The sequence below is a fragment of the Pteropus medius genome, unplaced genomic scaffold, assembly GCF_902729225.1.
Source record: "Pteropus medius unplaced genomic scaffold, Ma_sr-lr_union100, whole genome shotgun sequence".
In the NCBI taxonomy this organism is placed as follows: domain Eukaryota; kingdom Metazoa; phylum Chordata; class Mammalia; order Chiroptera; family Pteropodidae; genus Pteropus; species Pteropus medius.
The window spans coordinates 14,202,083-14,227,848 of NW_024346667.1; the positions used below are offsets into that span (position 1 = coordinate 14,202,083).

Genomic DNA, 25,766 nt, shown 5'->3' on the forward strand with positions numbered 1-25,766 from the left:
GGAAGTAGGAGGATTCGAACAGGAACCCTGCAGCAAAGACCAAAGCAGAACCAGACTGGGTATAGGGGTGGGAGAAGGATGGCTGGAGTCAGAAATTTTGGAACGGGGACTCACTATCTTAACAGGGAAACGTGGAATAGTCTTGGACCATAGGAAGCAATTTAGGGACTTAGAGATTGATGCTGGGGGTGAAGAATGCTTCTGTCCATCCTCTTCCTCTCTATCCCATTTCCTAAGAAGAGCAGATACTACTTTTATTGTTCAAGTTTCAGGACACTAATTAAAATATATTTACTAGAAGGCAGATCATTTTGTGTTAAAAGGTAATGGCTCTCTTTCGCTCTTTCAAGTATTTCCTAGTAAGTGGACCTGCTAGAGCCTGCCCTAGGGAATGTCAACCTTCTCTCTCTTTTTTTTCACTCCAGCTGCTAGGATTGGTTAGCTGAGCCAAGACCTAGCTTGGGTATGGCCTTCCCTCTTTCTCTTCTCCTGAAAACATGTTGGCCATGGCTTTGGGTTACCATACCATGTGGTCAGCAAGAGGGAAAGGCGGTATAGATTGGAACTTTGGGGGAGATTGGACCTAGCTGCAGGCTGTGTGCCGGTATTGCCCTAGTAATCAAGTGGGCATTGTTGCCTGTTTTCTATTGTTCCAGAAATATCTAATTCCCTGCAGCAGTTGTTCTTAAACTTTAGGGTGTGGCAGAATCACCTGGAGGGTTTGGTAAAGCAGAGATTGCTGGGCTCTACCCCTTCTTTTGACTCTCCAGATCTGGGGTGGGGCTTGATAATTTGCGTTTGTAATAGGTTCCCAAGGGTAGCAGATACGCTGACCCAGGACCAGACCCTGACAACCAGTGCCTTGTAAAATTTTGAAGGGGTGTGGTGTGGGAAGGCAACTGGCAGGGCAGGATGGAAGTGCTCCTGAGTTCTTGGCCTTAGTACCATCTTAACTCCATGAACCCTGCTCCCCGCTAAGCCAATCCCCTAACACGCAAGGCTGCCAGGGGATCAGATCTGGAGGAGGGTGACTTGATCAATAATGCCAGCTCTCAGTGGTTAAGTTTGGGGACTCCCCATCTTGAGGGGGACTCCCCATCTTGAGGGGGACTCCCCATCTTGAGGGGGACTCCCCATCTTGAGGGGAACTCAGGAGAATACAGGTTCTGGTACACCTTATACTTGGACAGACCACTAAGGAATGTGATTCATTGCAAAGTCCTGGTAGGAAAGCAGTGCTAGTTATTGTCTGCAGCGCTTGGCACGCCTAGGTTCCCACCACCTTGTATTGCAGGGTCTGGAAGTTTAAGAACTATCATTTCCAGTCACCTCTGCAGCAAGAGTTTAGAATGCAGTTTAGGTTCTGCTAGTGAAATGTAGTCACGTTGGATTTGAAAGGCAGAGGAGAGGAGGAAACTCTCTTTGTATAGCTGTGTAGGTGCAGAAGAGGGCTCCAGAAGGCAGGAGTGTGAGCAGTGACTGAATTCCACGGTTCTCTGACTAGTTACCAGCCTCGTGGGTGTGGGGACACTGATGGTTGCCGGTGACTCGACAGCTCCAGCCCTTCCACTTGATAACTTGTATTGAATCCCTCTAAGCTTGAAAGATCTAGATCTCTTTCCTATATTGAACCCCGGCTGGTACAGGGAACAAGGCTCTGTGAGTGTTTCACGGCTGATTTGTGCAGGCTTGGAGTCCTGTAGATGGCCCAGGTGGTGAGGTGACTGTCCCCAGCTGGGGGAAACTTGGGGGTGGTGAGCCTCATGCAGGAGAGCTGCCCTGCTACCCACAAATCATAGGCTGAAAGGATGCGTGTGCTGGATCACGCTGCTCTCCGTCTACCTCTCTCGCCACAAAGCCTCACTTCTACTTGCTTCCCTTTTGGATTTTCACAGCAAAGCAAGAAGAACAGCAACTTTGGAGGGAGCGCGGGCAAAGATTTTTGCTGGGGCTCAGTGACCATCCATTCTGCCCTTCTGATGCTTTGCATGCTGTCTGTATCGTGCTCTAACTTCTGGACATGCACTGTCCAATGAGGCTAAAGGGAAGATAGTGAGTTTTCAGTTTCCAGCTCGAGTCCACTTTACTCAGTGTGAACCGAGATTAGATTGACATTGCAAATCTGTGTTGCAGCAGCAGACGGTAGGGCCCTGTCCTCTGTCCACCTTGCTGCCTAAACCCCACCGTAATGCCCTGAACTCGCGGATATTATTCTGGAGCTAATTCTTTGGCTCATCCATTCTTTCTGAACAGAGACAACACTGAATATATGTCACTTAACTAATTTTTGTCCAGAAGGAATTGATGACTCTAGTAACAATGTCATTGTTCACAAATGCACGGTACCCCTCTCTACAGAGTATACATCCCCACCCTATGGCACTCGGTTGTGACCATGTGACTGCCTTTGGCCAATGAAATGTGATTGGAAATGACTGCCCTTGATCTTTAGTCCTAATCACATATCAGCAGTGATGCCGATAGAGGGAGCTCCTCAGCCTGGGCCCCAGAGTGAAGAATGTGGAGCAGGGTTGCAGCAATCTAGGATGGACATGTGGCTAAAACTTTTTAAAAAATATTAATTCTGTGTTAGTTAATTCACTTCTGTGAAGTGGTTGGGATTCTAGAGGCCTAATGAATTACACCTCTCATCCTGGGTACAGTTTGGTCCAAAAGGGCCAGACTGGGCATACTCAGGTTCTTCTTCCAAACGCACCAATCAGGTAGCCCCTCCTCCCTGGGTGAGGAGGGAAGGGATGCAAAGGAGGGCCCACCCCCTGAAAACTTTAAGCGATGGAAGTAGAGGTTTCTGAAGAGATTTCGTTACTATAGAATTATATCACTCTACGTACTTATCTAAGAGAATTTGCCAGAAATAGAAATATTAGGAGAGGCCATAAAAACATTAATTCTGTCTTTATTTCACTTTTATTCTTGCATTATTGAAAGCCTAGGGGAATCATTCAAATAACCGATCAAGACATTGAAAGTTTAAGCAATGGTATTCCTAACCATTATCGTTAAATAAAAGTAATTTATTAGCACATTGCTGCAATAGGGCAGTAACTCCTCCATAAATGAGAACTGAGGCCGGGACATTATTATGACTGACTTTCTGCCAAGACAGCCCTTGCTCCGAGGTCCTGGCTCATTGTTAACTGATGCCCTGTGGCTCTCAGCACAGTGCTCGGCTCTGGCCCCTGGGCCTGAGGGAAATGGGGTTGCTTTGAAACCCAGAGTTCTTAATGAAGCAGTCCCTGACCTGAAGTGTGTGAGAAAAATAACCTAAAAGTGTGATGAAAAACTAGTCTGTTGGAAAGTTAGTGACCCTAAAAGAATTGATTTTAAAATAATAGATTGCTTTATTTTGGTAAATGATTTAATAAAACATAACAACGTCAAAGAAATTACCCAGTGTGTTTCATGTCCTGCAGCGTGGAATATCTAAACTACATACTTTCAAATGAGCATCCTTATTAGTGAAATTTTATTGCAAAATTTGTCATGGACTATTTTGGAGTGTCAGACTTACAGGCGCTATCATAGAATTGGCAAGATTTAAGGGATTGTTACTGATTTAATAACATTTTTCTTTATTGTCCCCATAATCACCTGCTTTATAAACTGTGGCTAGAGCTGATGTTGCAACTGGTAATTTTCTTAAAACCCAAATGCATTTACATTTTTCCATCTTTTGAGTTCCATCATTTCTGGGAATTGTTAGTAGATGAAATATAAAAAGAATACATTATAAACAATTCAAAACACCAAAAACAAAATTCTTTGGACCTTTTACAGATACCACACATGCAAATAAATGTTGCTTTGCATTCCAATGGCATTCGAGTGGGGATGACATTTTCCTCATTAACCCCTTTCTTACCCAAACGGTATTGTTTTTCAAGCCCATTTTATCGAAATCGGTTGACATTTTAAATTAATTCACATTGATTCAGTTCAAGTGAAGAGGTACAATGTCTTCTTTCGAAGTCGTTTGTGCAATCCTGGTTGAATTGTACCTTAGCAGGAATGCCTACTGGTTTAGGATGAAATCAGGAGATTGATTATATTGCACACAGAACCCAAACATTTGAAGTACTAAGTATGTTTCTTCCTGCACTACTGAAGAAAGAGGTGGAAAAAGCAATGGTAATCCTAACCACTGTCATAAAATGAAAGTAAGTTATTAGCACATTGTTGCAATAGGGCGGTAACTACATAGTAAATGGGAACTGAGGCCCGAACATTGTGACTGACTTTCTGCCAAGATGGCTCTTGCTCCGAGAGCCCAGCTCCTTGATGTACACCTGAGATCTGAACATTCTTGCCTTCCAATGGCAAACCATTTATAAAATGAACACGTTGTTTTCAATCAGTCATAACCAATAATTCCTCTGCTAATATGTGAACCTTAATTTGAAGCAATGAGAATCTTTTTTCTCCAGGAAAGTCAACATAGTTGTTTAGAAAGACTGTACAATTTTGGTAGGAGTTAGAAATGCAACTTGATTTTTTTTTTTAGCTTCTGTAAACACTTGTGCATGGATCTGCCATTTTTGCCCTAATGCAGAACAAAAGTATATGTTGTTTTCAGTGTTGATAGTTGGCAGTGGATAAGGAAACAGTTGTGTGTATTTAGATATGTCTATCTGAGTAAAATAAAAGTGATATTAAAATCACTCAGTCTAGAGTGAGAGTTAAGTCTACCAATTTAGGAAACTCTGGATCCGTTGTCTTCACTCGGCTGTGAACTGTCTTGTTTTGTCTGTCATTATTTTTGATTCCACCATCTTTTCATGCATTGTTTTCAGACTCCTGTAATCTCAGCTCAGGTTGGCATGAGTTAGCATTGGAGAGAGAACCAACACTAGTTTCCTTAGTGTTCAGTTTCAGAACACACCCTTTAATGTTATTTGACACCATTTTCTACATGCATTTTCTTTAGAAAGTAGAAAAATACCTTACTGAGAGTTTGTCAACTGAAACCATATTGCAAAACATTTGCAACACTAAAATATTGACAAAAATGCATGCGATTCCAAAAGGGCCTGCGTGATTGAAAGCAGTTGCAGTATTTCAAGATGAGAATGTTGCTTACCCTTTCTGTTGTCTATCTGTTTTCGGATTCCTACAGACATACTTCTGGAGTTCGACTGTCCCCAGATAGCAGTTTCTATACAGCTAACTCAGAACAGATTAGAGCTAGAGTTTTAGAATACTGTACGCCTTTTATTCCTTGAGTAAGCATTGACCGTTCTCCCACGGTCATCTCTTAAGTCATCAGAGGCTGAAACCCCCCTGCGTGCCTATAGTGTATAACAGCACCTACCAAATTGCGTCATCACGCTCATCAGTTCCCAGCATGTGCTGTGATTGCTGAGGTGCAGCCAGGCTCTCAGTGGGTCATTCAAAGAGATGCTCAGTCCAAGTCATGGCACTTCAGGGTCGATTTGCTGTTCACTCCTAAGTGTCCTGGTTTGGCTGACACTTAGCTTACCTCTGAGAATGACACCAAAATCAGCTCTGCCTCTAACCAAAAATAAGGCCACTTCTGTTGCGAAAGGAGAACAACAACCTCGTAGAAAATTACATTTGCATACTTTGTGCAAATTAACATTTAATTCTGAATTAACATTTAGAATTAAAAAGTTTTTAAAGCCCACATGTGTGGTGCGTATGATGTGTGGTGAAAGATAACTTTTCAGAAATCTAATGTATTTGACATCTCAATTTCCTTTTGACTAACAATTAACATCCTGAAAACTGACCAAAGGAAAAAAAATTTGTTTTTTCATTTAAATATACTTCCTTTGTCAAATTACTCTCTTTACTAATAAGAAAAACCATCAAGAGCAATGTAATTCATCTTTATTTGGAATTTCAGAAAAGCAAATGTCCCAGACTGTCTTTTGAACTTCTCAGTGGACTTTTGGCTGTCTAGCTTCAACTTGTTTAGCGATATTAGAGCCGTGTTGAGATTAATATCAATAATCAGAAAGTAATATCATGGTTCCGATTGTTGTTATCCTATTTAGACAATCTAGAATTGTCTGTGTAGAAACTTAACGGACTAGAGACAAGAAGCATTCAAAATCTTCATGATGGAGCCATCAACTACCCATGCATCTGCTGTCTCATTTTCTAGACTCAGAACATCTGATAAATCCATGATTTGCCTCAGTTAGCGTTCTCGGCCCTGGCTGTACATTAGAACAATCCCAGAATTAAAAGTAATTGATAGGCGGACTCCACTTATTCTAATTAAAGAAGGTAGAGCCCCAGACATTTTTTAAAGTTCCCCAAAGTGATTTGCATGTGTAGCCAGGTTAGGAATCACTAACCCACATGATAATTTCATCTTTCAGAAGGGAGAGGAAGTAATGAAGAGGATTAGCACCCTGCTTCTAATTCTGGCCAACACAGAGGCCCCGAATGGAAAATCAGAAGTGGCAGGAATCCTGAAAGAGGGCCACCTGACCATCAGAAAATTCCAGAGGGATGTGATCACTGCCAGACACACACTTGGTTAGTTTGAGTTTTAAAATATCTCAGGAAATTATAAAAGCCTGACTTTGACCTCCCAGTCTGAGATTCCAAAAAGAAGTGGGGGAGACTCCTTAAAATAAAATTCTGATGCTGCTATTGTACATGGTCCAAAGCATGGGAGAAGGGGGACCGGCTGAAATGTGAAGAAAATGGAAGGTAGCCGAAAAGGTTTAGTGTCTTCCTGCAGGAAGCTGTCTGCTAAGATCAGATATATTTTTAAATGATGTATGTAAAATGTGAAAGTTGATCTAGAAAAACAAGTATGATACAAAAATAATCTGTCAAGAATACGTGAGAAAAGAGTCAAGAAGACTAAACCCAGGAGGCGGCTAACATGAAGATGTTAGATGGTTGTTTGAAACAAAAGCAAGTATAGAATCCCTGTAGGACTATGCTGGCATTTTGTCAATATTATGTCAACTGGGAAGATACAGATGGCCACACCCTCAGACTCTGTTTCACTCTTTAGATTGCAAAGCATGGAGCAAAGTTTGGTAAGAGGGGAATCGAAGACTAAGATCACTTAGGAGCAAATGCTAGCCATTCTAAACAAGATCAAACAACTTATAACAGACCAGAATATTAATAGAATTTTCAGATGAAATTGCTTTAATCTTTAAAAAATGTGGAGAATGAAAGAGGTGCCTGAACACTGTTCACATTTTTTTTTTCAAGAAGAAAGTAGAAAAAGTCTTTGAACTACAGATTCAAAAACTTGCTGATTCTTCTGTTCAAAAATTCTAGAGTTTACTTTAAAGTGAAGTTGGAATGCAAGGTTTGCCAAATTAAATATAAACTGTGGCATAGCTTATGAAGAAAGTAGAGATAAGTGATCCTAAAATTTTAAATAATTCAAATTCAGTAATTCATTACCTTTGAGAATTAGATAAAAGCTAACTACATTCTTGAAGTATTTAGATATTGTGGTTTAATCAACCATCCCCAGATTTAGTGGCTTAAAATAGCTATCATTACTTTGCTCACCATTCTGCAATTTGTGCTAGGCCCAGCTGGGTGGTTCTTCTGCTGGTTTTGTCTGTGATCATTTAGGCAGCTTCAGTCATCCGATAGCTTCGCTGAGGCTACCTTGTCCAAAATAGTCTGTCACATGTTTAGTGGTTGTTGCTGGCTGTCAGCTGAGCCACTTGTCTCCAGCAAGAGAGCCAGTGCTAATTTACATGGTGAGAGCAGCATTTCGAAAGAACAATAGCAGAAGCTTCAAGGCCAAGGCTTGGAAGTCACATAACATCATTTCCCCCTCATTCTGTTGGTCAGAGCAAGTCAGTAGGCCAGCCCAGATCAAGGGATGGGGAAATAGTCAATACCTTTTGATGAGAGTTGCCGCAACTCCCATGTGTAATCTGGCAAACTTCTCCTCATAAAAATGCTTCTACACTAACACACATGAATTACAGTCATGCACCACTTAATGATGTTTTGATCAATGACAGACCACATATACAATGGTGTCCCACAAGATAGTGGAGCTAAAAAATTCCTATCGCTTAGTGACAACGCAGCTGTGATAACATTGTGGCGCAGCGTGTTACTCCTGTGTTTGTAGTGACGTGGGTGTAAACAAGCCTGCTGCACTGTCAGTCTTATAAAAGTAAAACATCCAGTTACGTACGGTATGTACTACTAAACTGTGATAATGAATGACTACATCACTGGTTTGTGTAATTTACTATACTGTTACTTTTATTGTTATTTTAGAATGTACTCTTTCTACTTAAAAATAATTGCTGTAAAACTGTGTGTCATGTTATGCCAGCAGCAGCCTCATGCATCTCGTGTTTACCATGTCTTTTGATCGCATCTTTTTCTCTTGTGCTAGATTTCATCTCATGTTGTTTTGTACAGTAACATGCTATATAGGCTTGTAACCCAGGAGCGATAGGCTACATATACCATATATAGGTGTGCAGTAGGCTATACCATCCAGGTTTGTGTAAGTGCACTCTGTGATGTTTGCAAAATGACAAAAGCACCTAACGATGCATTTCTTAGAATGTATCCCTATCATTATGTGCATGACTGTATTTTAATTTCAGGGGATTCATGAATCCTTCCAACCCAAGTTAAGAGCCTTTATTCCAACCACTGGCATATTTAAATAAGGAAATTAAAGCCCAAAGAAGCTAAAGTCTGGCCCAAAGTCAAACAGATCTTTATTTAGTATATAAGCATATAAGCATGGCCTATCATGTCGGTTTCATAGCTCTCAGTCCTGTGCCATTTTCATTATGCCCAATTGATAATCACTTTAGTATTAGAGAAAATGAATTTCAGCAATTTTGTAAATCAACATTTGACTACTAAATCGGGACAATTTAAGTCAAACATATGCAGTAAAATATAAATATTTTATTTAATTAGCATACATTACACATCTATCTAGTTAGGAAGGTGAGCTAATTAAAATAGATGTGATCGCCACAATACAAACAACAAACAAACAAACAAATAAAATAGATGTGAGGAGTAAATTATTTTATCAATTTGCAAACTGGCACAATTATTCACAAATTGTAGGCAGTTCCCTAAGTCCAGTTGTCTTTTTCTGCCAGGTACTCTCTATGCTTCAACTCAAAGTTGGTTATAACAGATTATAACATTGGAAAGTTGATTACAGTAAATAATTTGCAATTAGCAAGATAATTTTCACTTTTAACCATCTACTTAAAAAATCATTCATTGATCAGAACTGCAAATAATCAATTTTACTGATTTTAGCTTACATAAAATCAGGCAGTTACCACTTTAAGTTTTTGGTTTTTCTTCATCAGATAAGGATCATTAAAGGGAAATTGATGTAGTTTAGCTTAAATTTTGCCTTTCTGTTGTTTTTGCCAGTGGATGACTTTTGATGTGAGGGCTGCATGTTCTACCTAGTTTTCTTTGTTTTTTTTTTGTTTTTTGTTTTGTTTTGTTTTGTTTTTTTAATTATTAGTAATCTATTTATTTATTTGTTTATTTTTATTTTTTGGTGAATTCAGCAGGTTAATCAGGTTCAAATGGATGGAGAGAAACTAATTAGTTTTGTGACATCCAATTTTCAGAACTTAAATAATAAAGGTAAGGTTTTTAAAAACATTTTATCATAAAAATATTCAAACATGTACAGAAATAGAAAAAAAAAACCCCAGTACAATGAACACCCATAACCCAATACCTTTAATTAAAAATTATCCTTTTGCCATCTTTGCTTCATCTGCCTACCTATATTTTGTTGTTGTCAAATCATTTTAAAGTCACTCACCGCCAAGCACTTCAGCATACTTCCTCTTACATAACCTAATTCCAATATATCCCACTTAATAAATGAATATTAATTCCCTAGTATCATGTAATACCCAGTTCACATTCAAATTATAACCTTGGTTTTATAGTTTTCTTTCCTATTTAGAATCCAGTTGAGGAGCACTTGTAAAATTACAGCTGATTTTCGAACAACACAGGTTTGAACTGTGCGGGTCCACTTACAGTTTTTTTTCAATAAATATACAATCGGCCCTCCGTATCCTTGAGTTTCACATCCACGGATTCAACCAACCAAAGTCAAAAACAGTATTTCCCAAGGTTTGGAATCTGGGAATACGGAGGGCAGACTCTGCATTGTTTTACACCCTGTTACACAGGGGACTCGAGCATCTGTGGATTTAGGTGTGCGGGAACCAGTCCCCTGTGGACACTGAAGCTCAACTGGGAGTCAAAAGTTGTATGTGGATTTTTGAATGTGCAGGGATTGGTACCCTGCATCGTTCAAGGGTCAACTGTATTATGTCTTCCGTTTCTTTTAATAATCTAGAATAGGATGGCATGCGTGTGTGCATGTGCACACGTGTGCACACACACACAGACACACACACCCTTTTCCATGCTTTTGACTTTTTGAAGAGGCCAGGCCAGTTGTCTTATAGAATGCCCCAATTCTGGACTTTTGGATCTTTTTTTTCATGGTGGTTTAACTTGTTCTTCCATCTTCTACATATCCTTCAGAATTTAGATCTAAAGTCTTGATGAGAGTCAGGCTATATATTTTGAAGAATAGTCCGTACATGAAACCATCTACTACATAGAGAGTGACATCAGTAAGCCTGGTTGCCCTACTATTGGTGATGTCAAGTTTGATCCCTGAGTTAAAGTAGTGGCAATCGCCACTCTCTTTACTGGAGAGATGCATCTTCCCTTTGTCAATTAGCAGGTCATCAGTGGGGTGATAATTTGGTGCAATGAAAATATCCAGTTCCCTACAGTTAGTTTTTTAAAAAACATAACTTGTTCTGCTTTTGATTTTCATAAAGAATTATATTCAGTTTTTCAAAGCTTTCATCAAGCTGTGTATACCCAGCCTAAGATTATGAAAACAAACCAATGTCTGCATTAAGCTGTTAGAGAATCATTCATTCTCTGCTCATACCTTTGTCATTTTGAGTACTGTTCTAGTTTACAGCCATCATTCATACCTGGACTAGTAAATTGGGCATTAGTGGGTTCCCAGAGCTGTGTGTCGTGGTTCCCTAATCCGCTCATCTCATTTTATAACTATTATATGCCAACTTCAGAAATAGAGCAATGTAGAATGCTGTGGGCTGAATGCCACATTGTCACGAGTAATGAAAGATCCCAGCAGCACACAATGTGCCAAGAAGCCAGGTGTTACTGTAGGTGTGGTGGCTACTAGACTCTTACCATGAACTATTGTGCCACATAATGCAACTAAAATGTGGGTGCCTTGAAGTGACTTCATGATTTCCTTTTTTAAGAAGGTCAAAAGATATGAGTGAAACACACCAGTAACCAAACATAGTGGTATCAAGCCTAATTAGGAATAGAAAATCATTTATAAAATCGATGTCTGTTCATATTCTTTATTTCATTTGTTTTTGTTTCACCCGCATCTGTGATTCATTTGCCTTTTGTCATCTCTACAATGGCTTCTGCAAGAATATCAGTCTTGAAATGTACAACATGGCTCGTACCCACCTCAAATGTTTAAAATCTCATTTATTATTTTGGACTGTGGTCTCACTTAAAAGCCAGTGTTAATTGCACTGCAGAGTACATACCTTTAATTCCCAGGGTGAAAGGAGAAAAAGAGCGAAAGAGCCAACAAAAGGGAGAGCTAAAATGGTGAGTTGCTCTCCAAGAGACCTGTGAGGAAAACAAGAATATTCAGAGTCTTAGAGGCAGCTAAAGTCTCTAGACACAAGAACACTGGAAACTGCCCAAACCTGGGCTTGGTAGAGTATAGAAATGGGATGAAGACCAGGACTGGTATTTTTTTTTCCCAACAAGAGGTTAGTTACTTAAGGACCACATTCCCAGGATGACAAGGATATGGCTGCAGAACATGGGGTACACTTATCTGCAGTAGAATTAGTGAAATGGAGAGACTGGATTCTGTGTGAGCCGCCTATTACATGAGACTATATTTGGAACTTGAAATTAACATTGGGAAAAATCATATTAAATTGATATCAGCCGATAAAAGCTATATTAAGTAGGAATTATGTTTTTTTAATTAGCTTAAAATTTCAGATACTGAAATCCAGGTGTTTGGGGGAGCCAAACTCAGCCACTAGGGTTCAGAACCATTCCTTTAAAGAAAAGCAGAAACAAGGCCATGTGCTGAACATCTCAAGTCAGGAGCTTAATCATATTCATTCAAGTCACCTTTCTTCCTTCACACCCATATAGAAAATAGTCACCTGCAGTGGAAAACTGCTTCTGTGTGGGCTCTGCTGCCTTGGAGGAAGTGTCCCAGTGTGTGTTCCACTGACGTGCCTACACCCCGACACTGTGCAGAAGCATTCTGTGAATGACAGAAGAAAAGCATTCTTACATAATAGGGAAGAGAAGATGGGAAGGAAACTTTCTTGTTCCTGGAGTAGTATTTCCTCACTTCTTCTTTCTAAGAAAGCCAAAAGCCACACCTTTATAAAGAGCTCAACTTTCAGACCACACATGTGTTTCAGGCAATTGTTTGTTTACTCGGTGGCTCATTGCAGCAGGGCCTCCTCCCTCTGGAAGCTGCATGTATGTGACATAAGATAAGAGAGTAACAGGCATTGAACTGCAATTTTCATTCCTCTTGCTGAAGAGAGCTTAACTGCGAGAGCCATAGGAGGTAGTGTTCCAGGCTTCCACCTTTTATCTACTTGTTCATTTGAATAAACTTACATGCAGTGTTGGCTATTTATAACTTTAAATTCTTACAGATTGGAAAGTCAATGTCTTCCTATTATTCCAGATAAAATAAAGAATCAATAGATAAGCCATCACCCAAGAATGCTAATTGAAGTCAATAGTGATGGAAAATCTCATACAAGTGAACAATTAGCATGGAATGTTATTATGAAGGCCCCAAGTGGCTGGAAAGGAATGTAAGGATGTCTTTGGATATCAGGCTGGAGATTCAGGGTGCAAGAAATGTAACTTTTTTAAAAAAATTAATTTTTTTTATGGTGACATCGGTTAGCAAAATCCAGCAAGTTTCAGCTATACACTTTAACATTAAATCATATATATATCTACACTGTGTGTTCACCTACCATAGTTAGATTTCTTTCTGTCACTACATATTTGACCCATTTTACCCCGTCTACCTCTCCCCTCTTCCCACCCTTACCCTCTGGTAACCAGTAGTCTATAGTCCATGTCCATGAGTCTCTGTTTATTTGTCCTGTTCCTTTGTTGCTTTTAGGTTTATATCCCACATATAAGTGATATCATGTGATTTTCAACTTTTTCCGTCTGGCTTATTTCGCTTCGCATGATTATCTCAAGGTCCATCCATGTTGTCACAAATGGCAGTATTTCATCTCTTCTTATGGCTGAGTAATATTCCATAGTATATATGTACCACAGCTCCTTTATCCAATCATCTATCGTAGGATACTTCAGTTGCTTCCATGTCCTGGCCACTGTGAATAATGCTGCTATGAACATTGGTGTGCAAATATCTTTTCGGATATGGGTTTTCAAGTCTTTGGGGTAAATACCCAGTAGAGGGATTGCTGGATCACGTGGTAGATCAATTCTTAGTCTTTTGAGTAACGTCCATACTGTTTTCCATAGTGGCTGTACCAATTTGCAGTCCCACCAGCAGCGTATGAGGGTTCCTTTAAGAAATGTAACTTTATGATGCAACTATAATTTCATTTCAAGCTTTCATTCAGTCAACTTTCTCTGTTCCTGCTATCACATACGAATCCTGGAGTGGCTGCACAGAGCCATGGGCCTGGAGAGGATCACCGGTTCTCCATGTTGTCTGTCCACTCAGGAGACACTGAGTTTCTCATTATTCTGGGTTGTCCCTGGTCATAAATTCAATCTTGGTGAGGTTCCCTTCAGCTTCCATCTGCCTGCCCTTCAGTTCCCGTGCCTCTTTCTGCCACTTCTCCACCACTCTTGGGCACACAGCAATTATTGTGCTGCCCTTATACCCACTGGGGCCTGGGGATTTTGTGAGGCTAGGACCTGGATGGCCAAGACATAGCACATAGCCATAGTTTTGCCTCTTCAGAATTTTTGCCATTCTCCAGCGTTAATGAGGAAGTGAGGGCCACGTTCTCCCTATCTTAGATCTATGAAGGGCTGTGCCCATTCCCCAAGAGCAGGGTGCAGGACTCTTCATTGTCTGTCTCTTATTCTTGCCTCCCTTGTTTTTTTCTTGTCCCAGCCTGTGGGAATCTTTTTTTGGTACTAAGGGTTTAGTATCAAAAGACTTGCTTTCAACGTCAGGCTGCCTTTACCATTGAGTTTTGTTTTTTTAATTGACAACATAAAATTTACCACTTTAACCATTTTCGGTGTCATTTTTCAGTGGCATTAAGTACATTTTCCTTGTTGTGTGACCATCACCACTATTCATCTCCAGAACTTTTTCATCTTCCCAGACTGAAACTCTGTCCTCGTTAAACACTAACTGTTCATTCTTCCCTTCCCCCAGCCCCTGGCAACCACCATTCTACTTTTTGTCTCTATGAATTTAAATATTCTATGTACCTCATATAAGGGAAGTTATACAGTATTTGTCCTTTTGTAACTGGCTTATTTCACTTAGCATAATGTCTTCAAGATTCATCCATGCTGTAGCATGTGTCAGAATTTCTTTCCTTTTTAAGACTTTCTTTATTTCATCTTAACTTGTACCCTTTGATCTTTGGGGGAAAATGTGTTTAAAGTTTATTGCTCACAGAGGATTTTTTAAAATGTCTTTACTAGAATCCATTGATATTTCCTGAGATCTGTTCATTTTAGTCACCTTTTAGTACTCAACTTTGAACATATCTAACTTTTAAAAACTATTAAATAAAATCTACATTCCATTGCTATTAGTTAGGATGATTGTGCTTCTAAAAGTTTCCACGATGCTAAAAATGTCATATAAAACAAAAACTCATCTTAATAAGCAAATGTTCATATGAAGTACATTTAAAACAGAAAATGGCAAATGATCCAATTTGGGTCTTCATTATTTAATTTGCTTTGGTAGAAGGCTGGTTTCTGTTTGTTTTTGTTTTTTCACAGTCTATATGACCACTTGTCCAGCAACCAAACACTATTTGACAAACCAATATGACTGAACCGCCCAGTCACCTGTGAGCTGATCTCAGTCATTTAGACTGTAAACTCCAAGTGGGAGGAATTATATTTCATTCATTTGCATCTCCCTTATGACTTGCATGGCAGACTGAATATAAGAGATGCCCAATATAGGTTTCTGTGCCAATTTAAAGCCTTATTGCCTTCTGTTCTCATAATAACTTGTGCCACCTGGTAAACATATTTGGAAGTGCTTACCAATGATAAGTGGGAAAAAAACAAAAGAGGGAAATAAGATAAAAGGGGAGCAGATCACTATTATGAATGTACCCCTTGTTCCCAACTCTGGGTTCTCTGCCTGGGCTGGTCAGATGCTCAGCCTTCCAATAAAAGATAAGACTCCTTGGAAATGTTATCATTTATTTAATGGAGAGATGTGTGTGCGTGCGCGCACGCACGCACGCACGCACACACACACAGTCTGAGGTATATGATAGTATGCACCCCTAATAGTGGACACAGTGTCCATGTGTAGACAATAAAGCCAGCGATAATAAGCCTCCCCGATGTGGCCGTAAACTCTGAAGGAGCTGGAGAGGGATTCTTCTCCTCTGAAGGGGAGAAGCCATGAGTGGGAGGATGGTGTCTTCTTCCTCCCTGTGGGTTGTTTTGTTGGTGTCTTATGTTAACAGAAGAATTCGGCAGATAAAAATTTATTATTTACTCTTATTTATGTAACATTTCCCCTCCACTTATAAGAAAACTGTTGCTCACATTCAAAAACATCTAATTCCAGTAGGGAGTTTATAGAATTTGCTTCCCACCAAAGCAAAATCCTGAGTACATGAAACCTGAGTACTTGCCAATTTAATGGGTTCCTAATAATTTTTAAATAGCGTGTATTATTTTAATGCTTCACACAGTTGGAAGGTTCTTGAGGGATAAATTGGCAGAGTCTCTATTTTCTTTTCAAAAAACTAATTCATAAAAATGAAGTATTCAACGTTTATTTTATATTATTATTTTGGCAGTTTCATTTTTATGACAAAGTTCTGAGTCAATTATATTGTCTGAATTCCAAAACGATTCGATTATAGAAAAATTTATTTTAAAAATTTGCTTTGCCATTTTTTTCCTCTGGATAATTCCTGAGTTTTTTATACTTACTATTTAAAGGACCTAATTTATTTTTCATGGCCCATCACCAATATCCAAGATAGTATCTAATTTCTTAATTCTGAACTCTGCCTTGAGTGACTTCCAAACTAAATGAAATAAAAATACCTCGGGCAGACTTTGTTTATACACAGTGGCAAAATTAACTTTAAGTTACATGGATCACTGCACTGGGGCGACTTCTGAGCCTCTACTGTGTATGCCCCAATGCAGAAGCCTTCTTCTTTCGCTTTAGATAAAACAAGATTTGAGCACCTACTTTGAGCAAAACACTGTGCTCAACACATGACGGTGAATCAGGCTGAGTGCCTGATCTGATGGTCCTTGTTGGAATAGGTTCTTGAACTGTGGTGTCGCTGCATCTCTAGAGGCAGAAGTTTGTTTTTATCAGTGGGTTTCAAAATTGGGGTGAGTTTACTTATAAGCCATCAGTCTGCTTGACTACAACTTCTCATTGTCAAGATTTCTTTCTGATGCCTGTCAATGTAAACAAGGTACATCAAAGGCAACTCTGATCGCCTTTTCAAAGGCCTCAGTCTCTTCCTTTTGGACTGTGAGGAAATGTCAGTGGTAGAGGCTAGATGGTACACAGGCAGTTGTCTGTGTCTAATTGGGGCAATCTCTGAGAATGGCACTTCTAAAGGGCCACAGGGTACTTTTTTTCATTTTCATTACATATCAAGTGTTGTCTTATACCCAAATATGTGCTTGGCACATAGTAAACATGCAACAAGGGCTTTCCTCAGTGATTGGATAAGTGGGTGGATTTCATGAGCGGATTTGGGCTAAAATATGTAGGGAGCCACTGTCTGACTTAATATTTAGACATCATTCTACCGATATTTTTAATAATTCTATTTTTGCAAAGCCTCATTTCCATGGGTCTTAGGAGAAATCTTACTTAGGAGAAATCTCCTCACTCTCCACCTTCTTATAATTAAAAAGCATGTTCTTTTTAGATTATTTCTAAGTACTCTCCTCCGTCAATTCCTAAAGCTCTCTGGCTTGACCGACTCAATGCGACTCAACATCACTGGAATATAAGAACACATGTAGATTCAGAATTCAGCTGAAGTGGAACTGGGAGCAGATTCCCTCAGCCTAGAGATACTAAACCTCAGAGGACCAGTTTAACACGAGTGTTTTAATGCTAATAGTTAGCTCCAGCTAAGAGGGGTTATAAGAATTAGAGGCAAATGTCCAAGTCATCATCTTTTCTAAATTGTCAGAGAAGTTCTCCCAAAACAACCCAAGGCAAAGAATCTGGTCTTGGGTGACTAGCAATTTTTGTCAACAAAATCAGTCTTTTCTACCCTCCTCACATTCACATGAACCCAAAAAGCCACAGTTAGCGTGTCAGGGATCAACTGTTCTGTGCCTGTGCTTGCTGGTCTCCTGGGTAGATTCATTCACTTCTAATCTAGTGCATCGACTAGTTACTTAGGTTAAATTCTAGTGTTTCTATTTGCATAATATAAAAGATGTCTAGATTCTAGACCAAGGCCAAAAACTAGATGATGTGATTCTTTAGTACAATAGGAAAAGGCCTTTTGTCAGTAGACTATTTACTCACATCCAAACAAGGAAGAATAGAGGAAATTAACATGATAAATTATAATTAAGAAAAATACTGCCTCGATTCATTGTATATTCCATGAGAAATTTTTTGTTAATGCAAATGATTCAGAAAATTTCCAGTTTCCTACTTTTCATGTATAGATATATATATCCTTAGTTGTACTAATATTAGGCTCAAATTTAGAAGAAAGTGAGAACTTATAACTGATAACATTCAGAAACTAGAGGAACTGATGTATAGCCAAGTTCATTTTTTTCCTTTGGATATTCACGAGTAAGGTGGCTATATCAGGATTGTCAAGAATATTAGCATGTTTTCCCTCGAATGAAGTAAATCACCATAGTAACATTTCAGAATTGTAAAATTTTACATTTAAATCTATTGTAGCCTTCAAACTGACATTTAGTTTTATAATTCACTATACTTTTGCAGTTTTTAGTATTAACTCCATTTGTCAAATATTACATGGCTGAATGCTTAAATTTCCTTATTAGACCATCCATTTATTTCAGGTACTAGGGAAAGAGACTGGGTTAAGCATTTGGACCTTTTAAGTTTGTGTCAAACATTTATCAGGTCTGACTTATTATTTTTTCCATTCTCCCTAAGTGAAGGTCTTATACGAATCCCAGCATTGCCTTCTGATTGAAACCTTGGTCTCCTCTAATACCCACACTGTGATGGTTCCAAAGCTCCATATAAGGTTCCAATCTTCATTTTCCCAGTTGACTGTGTCTCCCTAACTGGAAGATCATGAAAAAATGTTGTGAACATGAACGAAAGGACTTAGAAGCTTTCACTCTCTGTAGATGGAACAATCGTTTGTTGGGAATTGTTCACTTGGATCCTCTTACGAGGATGGAATGTAACATATTCCAGCTGACGCTATTCAAGGCAGGAAAATATATCATGATTAACTTGACAAATGACTCCAAACCCAGCACCACGGCTTGGGAATTTTCCCTTTGAGGGCATTGCTTAGGACAAGTTTATATACCAAATAAAAAAGAAACTTTGTTCCATTTAACTGCAAGTACAAGCCCTCTGAAGTTTCACAAGAATTTTCTTCTCTTCCTTCTCCTCCCCCTTTTTCCTCTTCTTTTTGAGTCTGTCTCATCCCCCACCCACCTTTTTTCCTTCGGATTGGCCATTTCATCCATAAATGTTCTTTAAACCAAGGGGAAGTGAGCCTGTCTCTAAGCTAGTGCCAAGTGTTCCCTACTGCTCATTTTCCTCTCTGTTCAAAGGAAGCCTTGAGAAAAACAAAATGACACTCCTTTCACACCTGGGAAGACAGATCACTTGCCCCATGAACAAAAAAGTAAGGTCGGGACATTGTCCGTACTGTCTATGCATGCGCGGTGCGCGCGCGGGCGCGCGCACACACACACACACACACACACACACACACATTGAGGTAAAATTCGTATTACATAACATAGTTAACATATTCACTGCTTTTGAGTGTATATAGTTCAGTTGCATTAAGTGCATTCACATTGTCATGCACCCATCGCCACCATCCATTTCCAGAACTTTTTTATCTTCCCAAAATGAAACTCTGTACCCATTAAACAATAACTCCCCATTCCCTTCTCCCTCCAGCCTCTGGTAACCAATATTCTACTTTCTGTCTCTATGAATTTGACTATTCTGTATAGTTCATGTAAGTGGAATCATATATTTATTCCTTGCATCTGGCACATTTCACTTAGCATAATATACTCAAGGTTCATCCATGTCATAGCATATATGTGAATTTAATTCCTTTTAGAGACTGAAGAATATTCCACTGTATGTAGACACCACATTTTTGTGAAGCTGTTCATCTGTTGATGGACACTTGGGTTATTTCCATCTTTTGGCTATTGTGAATAATATTGCTACGAAATTTGGTGTATGAGTACCTGTTTGAGTCCCTGCTTTCAGATCTTTTGGGTATAAGGTACCTAAGAGTGGAATTACTGGATCACCTGGTAATTTCATGTTTGATATTTTGAGAAATTGCCAAACTGCTTTCACAGAAGCTGCACCATTTTAATTCCTCTGAGCAATGCACGAGTTTTCCAATTTCTCTACATCCTTGCCAACATTTAACATTTTCCTTTTTTTTGATGAGACCTATCCTAAGGGATGTATGCCCACTCATATATTTTTAACATTTTGAAAATGATACTTTGACAAAAGAGAGATACTATTCTGGCATTGTTTCTTTACAACCACAATTTTTGGTTAATTTGGTGGTTATTTTGTTCATTGAGAGATTGTATTTGGAAATGGAAGTTTGTGCCACCGCTCAGGATCCAGGAAGAGTCCTCGGCCCCATCCCTCTACCCCAGGGCTAATACTTGTGCCTTCCCCAGGGCTGGATGTAGAAGCTGTCAAGGCAAAGGGCAAAATCAGCCTTGCCCAGAATTCAGACAGCCTGAAAAAATGTTTCCTCGGTATCCCATTTTATTTTCTTCACATCACTTCGTACTAGCAGTAATTACTGTCTATTCTTATTTGCTTACTAACTTATTGCCCAGGGCAGATACTAGGATGTAAACTCCTGGAGAGTAGGGATCTTCTTCACGAAGGTCACGAATGCCACATCCCAAGTATCTCAAACAGCGTTGGCTGAATGAAAAATCACAAATAGAATATGTACATACTCCAGGACAACAGGTTGCTAAACTGTTAAGAACCACTTCATTGAGGAGATAAAGCCACAGAATTGACAGATTTAGTCACTGACTAAACCTTCGCCAGCTGACATGGTAGCCACTAGCTAGTCTCACATGGTTATAGAGCTCTTGAAAGGTGGCTAGTCTGAATTAAGCTGTGCTCTAAGTGTAAAATACATACCATGTTTTGAAGATCTGGTATAAAAAATGTAATATATCTCATGAATAATTTTATACTGGTTATATATTGAAATAATCACATTTTAACTATAATGAGTTAAATAAAACATAATATTAAAATGAATTTCACCCATTTCTTTTCACTATTTTTGATGTGGCTACAAAAACATTTAAAGTTACATGTATGACTTGCATTATATTTATATTATTACATTATATTATATTATATTATATTATATTATATTATATTATATTACATTATATTATAATCATTATTAATCTGAATTTTCACCTAACTGAACTTAAATTCCCTAAAATAGCATCGGGATAGCTGGACTCCCCCTGGTGGACCCCAGACCCCTAATGGCCCTATTTGGTACATGTTCAACTCCTGCGTTCACGTCATCTCAGTCAGTCCCGGCCATCCTAAGGGCAGTCAGAGATCTTGAGATTCCCATTCCCATTTAGGGAACTCAGAGGACGTTCCATTAACAGCCCAGCAAAGGCCTGTCCTGAGTGTCCTTGTGCCTTGCCAGGTACTCTAGAACCCACAGCAACCCACGGTCCCCTGGATTTAGAAACATAGACAGACCTTATACAATGGAATGCTTTCCCTCAAGGAACAAGGATTCTTTTAAGGAAACAGGGAAAAGATGCTGGGGGTGGAGCTGGGGTGGGAGTGGGGGGGCGGCGTGACGCAAACACAGGACGAGCAGAACTTATGAATCAAACTATCCAGGTAGTATAGGTATAACATTCGCACACTCCTTAGCTACAAGATTATGATTACTTTTTTAGCATGCATGTACACCTAAAATACCACAAATGGAAGGTCTTGTAGATAAAGCCTGAGTTAAAAGTAGACTTACAAAAGAGTATCGAGTTACAAGTTTCAAGGAGATCGCATGGTCCCAAGTGCAAGCCTCGCTGGCCCAGATCTAGAAAGACAGACACCTCACTGGGAAGTGGGTGGGAGACTGTCTGTGGGCTAGGCCCCAAGGATTAACTATGTTTTTAGTGACTAAGGATGGTTACCCAATGCTTTGACTCTCGTGGAAAACAGACAAACTCAAGTCAAAAGCAAAAATTATATGTGTTTTTTTCTTATAACAACAAAGAGACATAAGAAATTGGCTGCAACCCCCAAGTTTTCCTAAATATGGGAAAATACTCTTGTTCTTTGTTGTGCCATCATAAGCTTTATCAGCATCCAAACAAAACGCCATTTGTGTGTCTTTCTGTCTTCAGAATATGCTGGTTTTTCTACCAGAGTTCTCTTCTTCGTCCTCTATAGTTGTGTGGGCCCTGGCCTGGGCTTAGTGGTGAGCCCTTAGCATCCTGCTACCCCTTCCTCTGCAGAAGGCTTTTCTAAGCAACATGGGTAATGGCAGAGTTGAGGCTGCCCTGGCCTTGGCACATTCAGATGCTAGTTTGGGTGAGAAGGAAACAAATTGATTGGCTCCTAACTCTCCTCTACATCTCTGGCCTCCTGTGTAGAGATGGAGGAAAGAGCCTTCCTGAGCCCCTTTCACAGCACCTCTGAGATGCAGGGTCAACTGCTGACCATAGGGCAACCAAGACTAACCGCCAGGCAGAGAGACCCTGGGAGGCAGGGACCCCGACACCTGCTCCTCACTTCCACCCTGATGAAGCACAAGAAAAGAAAGTTATCTGTTATGACACCAAACAAAACCCTTCTGTTTTCTTTGGAGCAGTACAACTTTTCCCACTCTCGCTATTTTTCCTAAAGCTTTATAGTTATTTTCTCCAAGTCCTGTCTAATTTTGTTATTTTCTCCAAGTCCTGTCTAATTTTGTACATATTCTTAGCTGTTCAACATACACACCCATTGCCTTGCCAATGCTGGAAATACAGTGTTTCCACCTGCAGCCCGTGTAATTTTTAATAGACGTTTACAAATGAGTGGACATTATATAACACAAAAAGTATGTTTTTTTTAATATACTAAAGCAACTCAAACGTTAATTATAGCAATATTTATACGTGTCGTGTCCACAAGTGCATGTTCTAGATGACGACAGATCACCAAATGAAATGCTGCTACTCGAAAAGGGAACTTTGCAGGAGAAAGCTCGGAGTGTGACCTAATTAGAACTTCAGATTCACTGAGACCAAATCGGCTCACACGATTATCTACAACTAAATGTAAAAATATACTTTGGGATGATTCCTATTCACTCCTGTGATTTCATTACCATACAAATTTTAATTCGTTGAGTCAAAGTTGTAAAGTTTTCACAAGGATACTCTGCTTCAGATTCAAGTTCCCCGTACACGGAATCATAGAAGCCTGGGGGTGAAACTGACTTAAAGTCACTTTGTTCAATGATCAGAGGCTGGAGTCCTTCTGCAATATTCTTCTGATATGGGTGTATAGTCAGGGCTTCAGTATCTCAAATGACAGATTCAGTCTCTCCCAAGCTGCCCAGTCCATTTTTGAAGAGCTCTATCTTCGAAAGGGCTCCGAACTTACCCCCTTTTTCAGCTTAATTCTGTTTTCATGGTCTCCGCCCTTTATCACTGGTTTCTACCTCCCCTGTCCTTGGGACACCCTTCCCTTGACAGCCTTCAGAGTATTGGGTCCTCTCAAGTCTTCTCCTGTCCACATATATCCTTTTTCTTTGACTGTTCCCAATGTGACATGGTTTTATGTCCCCTTGCCAACCTTGTTGAATGTGTCTCCTCTGAATGCATCACATTTTTTTGGTTTATATCCCTCTTTATATCTGTGCAATCAGACACCATCCATTGACTGTGGTACTTTCCCATCAATAATTTGGCACTTGGATGGCTTTCTTCGCTTATGACAGATTGCTTTTCTCAACATGAGCCCTCACCATTCACTCCATTTCTCCTTGAAGGTTTACACTGGTCACTGGCTATGAAAACTTTCAGGCTTACTTTCAGGGAACAGTTTAATAATGGGTCTAAGTAAGGACCTAGGGGTAGTGTTCCTTTGCTAAGCACAGGGGTTCCCAACCGGTGGCTTTATACACCACAGGTGGCCAATAATGATCAGGGGACTTCCCATTAAAAGATTGCCAACCGTGACTCTGCGTCAATGCTAGAAACTTAGTGCACTTGACATCTGCAAAACAAAATCAGCCTTCTCATTAGGTAAGTGTTATTTATTCCCTTCTGGAAGGCCTACTGTAGGTTTATGTTCCATGACAAGTGTAATGTGTTTATAAGCATGTACATAATAAATTATTGGAAATAGCTGTGTTTTTAATACTCCCTTAATATATAAAGTTTGACTCCTGTCAGCCATGGGCTCTATTAAAAATATTTAGGAGTTGGCTTGCACGGTGGTCTGCCAAAGCCTTAGATGATGATCTACGGAACTACTGAGGACCCAGGATTGTGGGAGTCCCCTGGAGCATGATGGGAGCCCAGGAACATGTAAGGTTGCACTTCATTCATTTGTGGAGAGGCAGGTGTGAGACTTGCTCACGTTTCTTACAACAAGGTCATAGAGCCAAGGCTATTACGTAAGAATAATAAGAAACCATAACAGGACGTTTCAATCTCCAATGTTAGGGTTAAAGACACAACGTTTAGCACTTACTTTGTCAAGGGGCTCCCTCTATTCCAAGCCATTTGTTTGTTAGTACCCTGGGTTTGGGCGGGGATATGTCCTTTGCACTAGTTTTCTCACTTTGAGAGCTGAAATTGTAACTAGTTGTCCATGTGACAACAGGTGTCACTTCTGACAATCTGTTCCCCTTCCCCAAAGCTCTCCCTTATCCTGGCCAGGAATAATCCCCTGAGGTCCTTTAGGCCTGACTCCTGATACCTTCAGAGAATGGCCTGATCCCGAAATGCACGAGAGAAGTCAGCACTAAACACACCTGGATGACACCCTCTTGAATGACAAAGTCTATGAAAGTGGCACTTAAGGTAATAAATTTATTAAGGATGCTACAAATCAATCCTTACACATACAAAATTACCTAGAATGTTTGCCTTTGGTACTCTACTATAAAGAAAACTAAATTGAAAAAATACAGGTGTTTTCCTGTCATGTAAAAAAAATTCAAGTATTCAATACTTTATTCCCAGATCATTGCAATAACCTTCTAGTATTCTCTTTGCCTTGCCTCTCTTCGCCTCCATTCTGGCCCGTCCTATGCTGTGTTGCCAGTTAGCATTGTCCCTGTCCTTCCTCATTAATGTAGGGAAGTTTCTTAGGCATTCCAGGCCCTCCAGAGATCAGTCCCAACTCTTCTACAGCTTTCCTAAATACACTTTCCCTTCAACCAAACTTGTCTGTTGTGGATTTACAAATGCGTCATCACATTCCTGTCTCCATACCAGTCTGCATAAGTAGAAGGTCTCTCCTCTTTCTTGGTCTCTCTTCTCTTTGAAGTCCAGCTGCTTTCTCAGACTACTCGGCCTCCAGTGCTTGCTTCTCATTCCTAAGGGGAATGGCTGTAATATTTAGTGTTCCTGGTACTTGTGCAGTGCTTGGCATGCACTGCCTTGTATCTATTGGGAGACAATTTTCCATGGGTCTCTCATGTTCCTGCACATCTTGCAAGCAGAGACACTGACTACCTTTATTCTGGGCTATCTTTATAAGGATGTTTCTATAGTGAATAGCCTTGAAATACAATTGACCCATGAACAACGTGGGTGTTAGGGGTGCTGTCCCCCACACAGTCAAAAATCCACAACTTTGACTCCCTCAAAACGTAAGCAGTAATAGCCTACTGTTGACTGGAAACCTTACCGATAGTGTAAAGTCAATTAACACATATTTTGTATGTTATTTGTATTATATACTGTACTGTATTCTTATAATAAAGTAAGCTAGAGAAAAAATGTTATGAAAAAAATCATGAAAAAGAGAAAACATATTTATAGTACTGTACTGTATTTACCAATACTATGAGTTTGTATCATCTGTTTATAAGATCAATTGTTGGTCAGTACCTACATCAGTATTACCTTACATGGTACAAAACACTGTAGATGTTATAAGTATCACTAACACTAGGCATCAAAAATAAAAAGATAACATGAAAAATAAATTCATATTTATT

General features: G+C 39.6%; 2 protein-coding genes across 11 annotated transcripts in view; one reads left to right on the top strand and one right to left on the bottom strand.

Moving 5' to 3' along the window:
• SCRG1 (stimulator of chondrogenesis 1) overlaps positions 1–25,766 on the top strand; it is a 108,744-nt gene that overhangs the window by 24,127 nt on the left and 58,851 nt on the right. For 2 of the 4 annotated variants that reach the window (XM_039876108.1, XM_039876107.1), the window contains one exon: positions 6,366–6,525. The exons of 1 other annotated variant lie outside the window; for it this stretch is intronic. In XM_039876108.1, the coding sequence (XP_039732042.1) occupies positions 6,381–6,525 (145 nt within the window). In that variant the 5' untranslated portion in view covers positions 6,366–6,380. Of the gene's footprint in view, positions 1–5,515; positions 6,526–25,766 lie in introns of those variants that run through there. One more of the 4 variants, XM_039876109.1, reaches the window with a different exon arrangement.
• Positions 1–25,766, bottom strand: part of SAP30 (Sin3A associated protein 30) — a 101,548-nt gene that overhangs the window by 1,001 nt on the left and 74,781 nt on the right. Inside the window, exons 6-7 of one of the 7 annotated variants that reach the window (XR_005655684.1) lie at positions 12,261–12,364; positions 11,540–11,703 (exon numbers count right to left, since the gene is read on the bottom strand). The exons of 1 other annotated variant lie outside the window; for it this stretch is intronic. Coding sequence is in view for 5 of the 6 variants with exons in the window: in XM_039876098.1 (XP_039732032.1) it covers positions 5,430–5,529 (100 nt within the window). In the remaining variant the exon portion in view is untranslated. Of the gene's footprint in view, positions 1–5,414; positions 5,552–11,539; positions 12,365–25,093; positions 25,140–25,766 lie in introns of those variants that run through there. 5 more of the 7 variants (XM_039876098.1, XM_039876099.1, XM_039876104.1 and 2 more) reach the window with 5 other exon arrangements.